The following is a 10,378-nucleotide window of genomic DNA, read 5'->3' on the forward strand; positions in this document are numbered from 1 at the left end:
TAACTGACTGAGCCACCGAGGTGCCCCTGAAGAGTGTTCTTATTGTCCAATTTACAGATGATGGAAAGAAATTCTCAGTAATTTGTGCAAGGCCACTCAGCCACTAGGTGAATCCAGCTTTGCCTGATTCCAAACCCCACAATCTCCAATTCAGGGCCTGCCTAAGAGGTGAGAGCTGGTTTTGCAGTATAAGAAGCTGTAATTAGGCCTTTGAGTTAGGAACAGCCAGCCTGTGTCTGTTATTGATGTATCTGGCATGATGGGGTTAACCTGTGAATGCAAAGTGGCACTAGGGACATTGGCACCCAGCTAACCACCCACTCCCATTTTCCAGGCCCCATTCACAACCATTGAATTTTCTCTCTACTAGCTTCCCCCAACCTTACCTTCCCACACCCCTATTAAACCATTTTGTAGCTGGAGGGCCAAAGGGTGTGCCTGTTGCTTCTGGAGGCTCCAAGGCTTGTCACATCAAGCCCTAACCAAGCAGGTCCCGTTGTCACGGCAACACGGATGCCTCTTCTCCTGCTCTCCTGATCCTGGCATTTGCCCTGCACTGAGATACCGAGATCTTGTTCCCTCATCCACCTGGGGATTCTGGGAACACCGGGAAGCCCACGTGGCCTTAGTACCGAGGACTTGGGAGACCTGCTGGACTGTGCAGTCCTGGGCAGTGAAGCTGAGGTGCATTCTTGTGATCCTCTCGCTCCAGGGCTTTGAGGTGGCCTCCAGAGTCGCCCTGCAGCCCGCAGGCGGCGTGTCTCTGCCAGGCAGCGCCTGCAGAGTCAGAGAAAGTGAGCCGGAGACCAGGGGCTTTGCTCCAACGGGACCCTGGAAGTACCGAGCGCCTCGGGTAAGGGCTGGATCTCTGCCAAGGCAGGCAGTGGGGGCAGGAGGCGGAACCCAGCCGGCGCTGGAGGGAGGGGTGGGAAGAGCTCCTGACTGCGGAGGGCGGCTCCAGTTGCAGAGGGGCAGGTGCTGGTGGGAGAGGGCGGGACCCATGTCTAGGTCGCCCAGGCAGAGCAGGGGTGCCCTGGGTCCAGCCCTAAGAAACAGAGGATGGGAGGGCTCCTGGCTGTGGGGATCAGGAAGGGAGGGCTCCCGGCCGCTGCGGGGTTGCAGACGATGGTGGGAGGGGCTCCGGCTGCAGTGGCCCCAGCAGGGGTGTCGGACAAGGCGAAAGGGGACCTTCTCCTTGCAGAGGTGAAGGGCTGCATGGTGGGGGTTCTGAGTCGTGGCCTGGAAGACGTGAACTGGCCAGGGAGGAGATCCAGGTCGCTGTGGGGGGCGGTGCGGTGGGCTGTCTGGCACCAGTGTCCCTCTCTCCCCTTTGCACCCACAGGCCTCCACTGCAGAGCCTGTGACAGTCTGCGCGCCCCTGTGCGATCGCGCCCCTCCCCCGCAGGTATCCGCGATGGCACTGGCAATGCTTCCTGGCTGGTGCAGGTGGATGGGCGTGGATGAGCAGCGCTCGCCGCTCATCCTGGGCATTCCCCACGACTGTGAGGACCAGGAATTCCAGGAGGCCGCGCAGGCTGCCCTCCAGCCCCTGGGAAGATAACGAGTGCTGGACAAGGTATTCAAAAAGGAGTTCAGATCCAAGGTCGCCTTGGTGGAGATGGCTCAGTATTTAAACCGAAGTGTGATCCCCCGACAAATACCAGGCATGGGAGGACCCTGGACTGTGGTCTTTCTGCCCCAGGCCCCGGAATCAGAGTCAGAGGATACACTCAATTTCCTTGCACAGACCCAGAGGCGAGCAGGGGTTGCCCTGGCAGGCGAGGCAGGAGCTGGGGATGGGGCAGGAGCTGGAGGCAAGGAAGGGGCTGGAGGCGGGGCAGCGGCTGGAGGCGGGGCTGCAGCTGGTGGTGAGGAAGGAGGCAAGGCAAAAGCTGGAGGCCAGGCAGGAGGTGAGGCAGGAGCTGGAGGTGAGGAAGGAACTGGAGGCGGGGCAGCGTCTGGAGGCGGGGCAGGAGCTGGAGGCGGGGCAGCGGCTGGAGGCGGGGCAGGAGCTGGAGGCGGGGCAGCAGCTGGAGGCGGGGCAGGAGCTAGAGGCGAGGAAGGAGATGGAGGCGGGGCAGCGGCTGGAGGCGGGGCAGGAGGTAGAAGCCAGGAAGGAGCTGGAGGCGGGGCAGCAGCTGGAGGCGGGGCAGGAGCTGGAGGCGGGGCAGCAGCTGGAGGCGGGGCAGGAGCTAGAGGCGAGGAAGGAGATGGAGGCGGGGCAGCGGCTGGAGGCGGGGCAGGAGGTGGAAGCCAGGAAGGAGCTGGAGGCGGGGCAGCAGCTGGAGGCGGGGCAGGAGCTAGAGGCGAGGAAGGAGATGGAGGCGGGGCAGCGGCTGGAGGCGGGGCAGGAGGTGGAAGCCAGGAAGAAGCTGGAGGCGGGGCAGCGTCTGGAGGCGGGGCTGCAGCTGGTGGTGAGGAAGGAGGCAAGGCAAAAGCTGGAGGCGAGGCAGGAGGTGAGGCAGGAGCTGGAGGTGAGGAAGGAACTGGAGGCGAGGCAGCAGCTGGAGGCGGGGCAGCGTCTGGAGGCTGGGCAGCAGCTGGAGGTGAGGAAGGAGACAAGGCAGAAGCTGGAGGCCAGGCAGGAGGTGAAGCAGGAGCTGGAGGTGAGGAAGGAACTGGAGGGGAGGCAGCGGCTGGAGGCGGGGCAGCGGCTGGAGGCGGGGCAGGAGCTGGAGGCGGGGCAGGAGCTGGAGGCGAGGCAGGAGGTGAGGCAGGAGCTGGAGGCGAGGAAGGAACTGGAGGCAGGGCAGCCACTGTGGGCCAGGCAGGGCCTGAAGAGGAAGCAGGAGAGTCAGATGAGGAGGGAGCCGCTGGGGACACAGGAGTTGCAGGTTTGTTCGGATCTGTGAGTGTGGCAGGAGCTGCAGGTGAGGCGGGACCTCCAGGGGAGGAAGGAGCTGTGGGTGCGGCAGGAGCCATAGGTGCGGGAAGATCCTGGACCCAGCCTTGGAGCCCGGCCTGGCAGCCTGTGCTGGAAAACAGGGCCTCTATGGAACTGAGAACCTTTCCTGGAATGGAAGAGCCACACCGAGAAGAAGAGTCCTTTGAGAGCTGGCTGGATCACGCCAGTGACATGCTGTACCTGTGGTGCCACATCACAGAAAGGGAGAGGAGGAGGAGGCTGATGGAGAGCTTGGGTGGCCCCGCACTGGATCTGGTGTGCGGCCTCCTGGCAGAAAACCCTGACGTCCCTGCACAGGATTGCCTGGCCACGCTGGTCCAGGTGTTTGGGAGGAAGGACACCCCCACGACGGCACGGCTGAAGTTCCTGACCTGTGGCCAGCGGCCCCAGGAGACTCTCTTTGTCTATGTGATTCGCCTGGAAGGCCTGCTGCAGTCGGCCGTGGAGAAGGGGGCCATCCATCCCAGCCTTGCGGACCAGTTACGCACCCGGCAGGTGCTGATGCGGGCCCGCCCCAACGAGATGCTCGAGAACAAGCTGAGGAGGATGCGGCTGGACAGGAGACCACCTGGCTTCCTGGGGATGCTGCGGCTCATTCAGGAGACCGAGGCGTGGGAGGCCACCGCAGCTAGGAGTGAGCACTTGCAAGTGGGAGAGGGGGCCCGTGTGGGCACCGGAGGCCTGGCCGCTGCCCGGGCCAGTGGAGAGGTTGCCGAAGCCTCCCCAGCCAGGGAAGATGCTTCCCAGGCTGCCCTGGCCAACCTGGGGGCCAGTGAGGCAGTTCCTGGCAGTGCCGAAGCTGATACGGCTGCTCCTGAAGCCCATGATGCCGCCAGGGCAGCCCTCGTCCCTGAGGAGGCCCCCAAGATCTTCCCTGCCACGCAGGAAGATGGAAATGCTCCCGCCTCTGCGGGCCTAGATCAGGCAAAGCCCTCAGAGGCCCCTGGGGGCCCCACCCCTGCCCAGATGGGCAGCGCTTCCAGGGAGGGCCCGGGAGGTCCTGGCTGTGAGCCGGAGGGCCTCGCCCAGGCAGGAGACCAGGAGGCTGGGGAGCCCCTGGAGGAGGGGCCCAAGCCCATCCCAGGGGAGTCGGGAAACGAGGACGGGGCTGGGGAGGTGAGGCCCCCCAAGTCCTCCTCGGGCAAATAGGCTCAGAAGGCCCAGGGGCCCCCTCTCCTCTCAGGCAGCAGCGCTCTGGAGGCAGGGGGAGGCCACGCCAGGGCAGCAGCCTCTCCCCACATGGAGGCAACAACCCACCCAGCCCAAATTCCCAGGACCCCATCTTCCCAAGGCACCACCAGGCCTTGGTGACCCCATGGCCACCACCATCAGCCCTTCCAACGGACCAGGATGACCATACTTGATGCAGAGTGGGGCAGGGAGAGGTGCCCCCTCCCATGGCAGCTCCGCCCCAGCCCCAGCCCGAGCCCCAGCCCCAGCCCGAAACCCTGCCAGTCCAGGCAGCCAGCCTGGGAAGCACCCCTGAGTGGCTGGCCCTAGCCTAGGTGAGGGGCACCTGAAAATGTGTGCCACCCACACTGGCCTGGGAGATGTTAGGGGCCGTCTCAAGGGTGCCGGCCCCTCGGGCCGCCCAAGAGGGGGACCCTCGTTCACTGACTCCTGGAGCATGTCGCTCCACGCTCTGGGAAGCCCACTTGTGTCTCTGTAGGCCCCTTAGTGACCCCCGTGTCAAGTGGCACCCCCCAGCTCCCCCTACACACACCCTAGTTACCATTCCCGTGCAGAGCCTTGAGGTGTGCAGGAGCCTGCAGTGGGTGTCCTGGCCTAACGCAGCAGCCTCCTCTCAGCACGGGTGCGTGCCACAAGCTTCAGTGCGAGCCCAGGCTCTGCTCGCTGTCGTGTGGTGTCGTGAGCTCAGCCTCTGCTTCCTCGGTGTAGGTTTAGGCCAACTGCTGCTTGTTCTTGTGGAGATGTGTGTGTGTTCTTATCTGAGCAGCTGCCCCCACCCCACCCCGGAGACCTGTCGAAGCCCAGTCCCAGGAGCTGGCAGGAAGGACAGAAGAAGGCATGGCTGGTGCTCACCCCGCGACCTCAGGAAGGAGGAACTGGACCAAGGACAGAGGTGGCCTGTGAGAGTCTCCCCGGAACTGTGCTCTGATGTACCACTCTCTTGTTACTTGTGACTCAGTTTCTTCGGCTTGTCCAAGTGTCCCCTGCTGAGTTTTCCAGTGTCCTGTGACTGTCCTGTGTAGGCAATAGGGCAGGACCAGGCCCCAGCATGTCAGCAAGAGGGGAGGGTGCCCTGGCTAGCATCCATCATCCTGGCCAGAGACTGTGGGGCCCTCAGGAGGGGAGACTATGGGTGGATGCCATCATGTTGGGGCAAGCAGAGGCACCTTGTTTTGGACCCGAAGAGGAGGGGAGCCATGACCTGTGGGCTGTAGTGGCCATTAGACATTCTTCTCTATGTTGTCATTACCTCTCTTCAATGGTTTCAGTAAATGTCTTCAATAAAGTGCATTGAATGTTTCAGCTGAGTCTGGCCTCTGCTGTGGGCAATTGAAGGAAGGGCCTACTGGTATAGGAGTGGGGTCAACAGTGGCCTGGTATCCCGAGTTGGTAGTGAGGTATGGTGGAAGCATGGTCCAAGATAGGGTATGGGGTGCCTCATGTGTAAAATTTGTCACCACACAGCGAACAGTGGATTATGGATTCTGTACGGGAACTGAGTAAGCTAAATTTTGTCCATCAATAGGAGTCTGGTGTGTGCTGGCAGCAGCTCATTTAATGTCCTGAGCATACACTGAACGCTATGGAGATAACTAGGCAAGACACTGAAAGAAGGAAAAAAAAAAAAATATATATATATATATATATATATTTCGAGAGAGAGAGAGAGACAGAGTGTGTGAGTGGGGTAGGGGCAGGGATGGAGGCACAGAATCCAAAGCAGGCTCCAAGCTCTGAGCTGTCAGCACAGAGCCCAAGGCAGAGCTCAGCTCAGGAACTTTAGGATCATGACCTGAGCAGATGCTTAACCAACTGAGACACCCAGGAGACCCAGCAGAGATATATATTTAATAGCTCCTGGTTTTATTGTCATCAACTCAGTCTCTGCAATTAATATTCTAGAGTCTTCACGATATGTTTGGAAAACAAGGAGATTCTGGATTGGGAAGAAAAATGGTAGAGATTCCAGCACTCCTCCAGGAGTCTGGGCAGCCGGGACACAAGTCTGGCTTCCCGCGTGTGCTCCTAACTGGCGCGCGTCTGCTCGCGTGCGCTTATTGGAGCGTGACATCGTCTTCTGTGCGCCTGCGCACTGGGCCCAGCGCGGTGAAGCTGGTGTGCGCCTGCGCGCACCGCCATTTCCTGAAACTGGAAGCTTGGGTAACTTTGCCCATCGGAAAATGCGACAGCCCACAGAGCGAAATGGCTGCCCTGGGCGAGAACGGCCTCAGTGTAGCTTTTCTTGCTGCCGTGCTGATTCGGGCCGCTAGATGGTGCGCGAGGATCACAAATGGGCTAGGCCTGCTGTCTGGGAGGCTCCCTGGGCTCTCGCTGCCCACTTGCCCCGCTGGCCCGGTGGGCTCTGGTGGTGCCATTGACCTTGGGGTTGAAGCAGCCCTTCTGACCACGTGTGGATGGACCATCGCCACAGTCCAGGCGGAGGCAAGAAAGAGAGAGCAAGCTGGGTGCCCTTAAGGAGCTGAACGGGGCTCCTGTGGGCCCCGCCTGTTTGGCAGGGTGTCCCGGCCTCTCGGTCGTTTCTGGCCACTGGCCACTGATCTTCAGAGCTGCCCAGGGGCAGGGGCTGTGGACATACGGGGAGGGCAGCGGATCCTCCACCCATGAGGGAACCTCCTGGGCAGATCTGCCTGGGCAGGGCTCTGGGGTTCTGTGGAAAGGCAGCTTAATTCCCAAGAGTTGGGCGAGGAAGGGTGATGGGGGTGGGCAAGGTGATCCTGCAGAGCCGTGGAGCCTTACCTTTCCTAGGTCCTGAGATCATGTGGGCCTTTCTTTTTTAATCAGTAGAAACTGAGTTACAAGAAAAATTAAGGGATTGTAGTGGTCATAGAGTTACAGAGCTAGGCTTCTTATGTTTGGGATTTGTGCTCCTTTCATTCACTATACAGTTTCCATTTCATAGATAGTTCTTAACTGCCATGGCCTTCCTTGATGAGCCTAGTGGGAGAGTTGCTGTGGCAGTCAGACTGGATGTGAGGGAGGGGTCAGCTAAGGCTGAATGATTCTCCAAGTGTCTCCTAAACAATCCTATCTTATCTTACTTCCTGCCTCCCTGATATTTGTAATGGTGCTCCAACGCTTCTATTCTATTTAGAAATCTATTCTTGCTCCAATGGACCGTCTGTATCATGTAATTAAGGCTCAGTTGTTATACTTGAGGGGACTTCATGAGTGACTCTCCTGTTGTCTTTATTTTCATGGAATCTTCTTGATGCATTCACACTAAAGCAAGTAGTTTCTGTTAACATTGGTACCAAGCAGCTGAGAGGTCTTAATGTCATCTCCATTTCCATAAGTGCTGCCTTTCAGCCTTATTGCATTTTTATGTTTTCTAGAATAATCTCTCCCTGACTTAAGACAGACACAGTTCAGGCCATTTTGAGGCTTATCTTTCAAGTTCTAAGAACCTCCATTTCCCAAAGCAGAAGCAGTGCAGGAAGGGGCACTGCTCCCAGCCTTTATTCCCCCTAGAAACTAGCCTTTCCTTTTCAGATGTTTCCCTCTTCACCCTGTGCTTCATATCTGGGCAACCTTGTAAGAAAGCCTGGGTGCTCCCTCCTTTGGCACCAGAGAGAGATTGGAAACAATCATGCCCCTGCCTACATATGGGAATGCTCACCCTGGCCCCAGTCACTTCCTTGCTTTCACAAGCCATTTTGCAACTGCTTGAGAGATCTTTCCCTCTTCAGAATCCTCAATTATGTAAGTAATGAACCTTTTTTTTTTTTTTTGGCCTCTTGGTATGTGTGTTTTGTCATTAGTCTCAACATCCAAAGGAAATTTTAGGTGGGGGTCTATCTGTCTCTTGGAAACCATAACATTGTTAAAATCCATGTCAAATTCTAGGCAACTGCACCCCCACACACACACACACAGAGCCAAGAAAGTGAATTACAAACAATGTTACAGGAGGCATGGTGGAGATTAGACCCTTCATATCTTAAAGATCTGAAGGATACAGAGGTGGTTGTACCCATCGTATCTCCATTTGCCAGTCTGAATACTCTATACTTACTACCCGAAACTTCACCAAGTAGTAGTCCCAGTTATAGATGCTGTGTGCTGGATGTGATAACATTGCCCAAGCAGTACCTAAGGCCTTAGGTACTAAAACAACGAAGTATAAAAGCAGATATTAAGGCCACTCTTGATCTCATGAAAGTAGGGTGTGTCTCCACCTCTGGTAGGAATATGTTAGTGGGTCTTGTGGTGGCGGTGATAGTGGTTGAGATTTTTGTTCTTGTTGTTTGTCTTAATGTTACAGCTGTTTCTACAAAATAGTTGTGGAGTAGTAGCTTTATTTTAATTCTGGAAAGCAAAAGGACATAACTAAAACCTTTTACCAATGAATATTTTAAGACCCATATGTCAACATTTATGGAGTGACTTATACACTTTAAATTAAAAGTTTTTAATTTAAATAAAATAAATTTATTTACACTTTTGTTTTAAAAAAATAAGGCCATAAGGTATATGGCCATTGACCTAACAAATGCATTCCTTTCTATCCCAAGCAATCAAGCAAAGAGGATAAGAAGCAGTTCTTAATTATGTGTACACACAAAGGTCTTTAATTTATAATTTGTTCTATGACTATTTTACCTCTACTACCCTATGTCATACCTATCCTCTCATAATATAGTCAGAGATGTGGATCAACTTAACAGCCTATAGAACATCACTACATCACCCATATCCATTACACTGACACCATTATACTGATTGGAGAGGATGAATAAAAGGCTTCCGTAAGACATAATGTGTTCCAGAGGGTGGGAGATAAACCCTGCAAAGATTCTGAAAGTAACCAATTCAATGAAGTTTTTAGGAGTCCAGTAGTCAGGGGCATGCCAGGATGCCTCCTCCAAAGTAAAAGACAAATCATGTCTTGAATCCTCCACCAAAAAGAAAGAAGTAATGTACCTGGTAGGCCTCTTTGGGTTCTAGGGACAAAACATTCCACCTCCAGGGGCATCTGTGTGGCTCATTCAGTAAAGCATCTGACTTCAGCTCAGGTTATGAGCTCACAGTTCATGAGTTCCAGCCCTGTGTCAGGCTCTGTGCTGACAGCATGGAGCCAGGAGCCTGCTTTGAGTTCTGTGTTTCCCTCTCTTTTCTCTCTGCCCTACCCCACTCATTCTCATTCTCTCTCTCTCTCTCTCTCTCTCTCTCTCTCTCTCTCTCTCTCTCAAAAATAAATAAACATTAAAAATTAAAAAAAAAACTCCACCCCAGGGTTATTGCTCTTGTCCATATATCAGGTGACACAGAAGTCTGAGATCTTTGAGAAAGGCAAGGTGCAGGAGATTAATCTACAGCAGGTCCTGGCTGCAGTGCAAGCAGTCACTTGAACCATCTCATTTGGCCGACCCCATGGTGTCAGAGGTATCAGCAGGGGACACAGATGCAGTATAGAGTTCAAGGCCTGCCTGTGTAGGAGAATCACCACCCCAACACCTGGGGTTCTGGAACAAGGTTATGCCATACACCTTTCTAGAAACAGCATCTGATGTGTTTCTGGGCCTTGGTAGAGACCGAATGCTTGACTATGGGGCTCCAAATGACTGTGCGTCTGGAACTTCCTATTATGAACTGGGACCTATCAGACTCATAAAGTCAAGATCAGATGGCCCATCAGCAATTAACTGTAGGATGAAATGGTATGTCTGGAATACAACCTGGGCAGGAAAGGAGGTGTAGTAAGTTCTGTGAGCAGTAGCTCAGATACTCATATTATCCATCACAGTTACAAGATAGCCTTTATCTCAGCTCACACCTATGGCCATATGATCCCGTATTGGCTTGGTATTTGGGTACCAGTTGAAAGCAAATGGTTTCTGCATTCTACATATAACCAGAGATGCCCCTGAAAGAAAATGGAGAAGGAAGATCTTCCCAATGAGTGGAGGTAAAACAGAAGTACATCATCCTTTTTGTAGAAATAGCCCAGGATGAGACTATATACAGGCACCTGAGCAGTGGCCAATGGCCTAGCTCAGGTCCTGGAAGAATTGGAAGATTGGAGACAAGGAGGTCTGGCATAGAGGCCTATGGCTATACATATGAGAGTGGGCATGGAGAGAGAAGAATTTTATATTACATACTAATGCTCACCAGAAGACAACACTTAAAGAGGAACTTAGCAGCCAGTTGGGGAAAAAAAAAAGACTTTTCAAGTTGATGTTAGCCACCCTTCATCATCATCCAGCCTGGAATGGACACAATGGGCACATAAATGGAGTGGCTGCAGTAGGACAGATGGAG

At 54.9% G+C, this 10,378-nt stretch overlaps 1 protein-coding gene across 1 annotated transcript; it reads left to right on the forward strand.

Moving 5' to 3' along the window:
• The first annotated feature begins 1,125 nt into the window (after positions 1-1,125).
• LOC102964204 (paraneoplastic antigen Ma6E) lies at positions 1,126-5,398 on the forward strand. The gene is made up of 3 exons (XM_042973984.1): positions 1,126-1,218; positions 1,343-1,502; positions 2,175-5,398. The coding sequence occupies exons 1-3, from the start codon at positions 1,126-1,128 to the stop codon at positions 4,052-4,054; spliced, it is 2,133 nt and encodes a 710-aa protein (XP_042829918.1). The 3' UTR covers positions 4,055-5,398.
• The last annotated feature ends 4,980 nt before the right edge of the window (positions 5,399-10,378 follow it).

Source organism: Panthera tigris, chromosome X, assembly GCF_018350195.1.
Source record: "Panthera tigris isolate Pti1 chromosome X, P.tigris_Pti1_mat1.1, whole genome shotgun sequence".
In the NCBI taxonomy this organism is placed as follows: domain Eukaryota; kingdom Metazoa; phylum Chordata; class Mammalia; order Carnivora; family Felidae; genus Panthera; species Panthera tigris.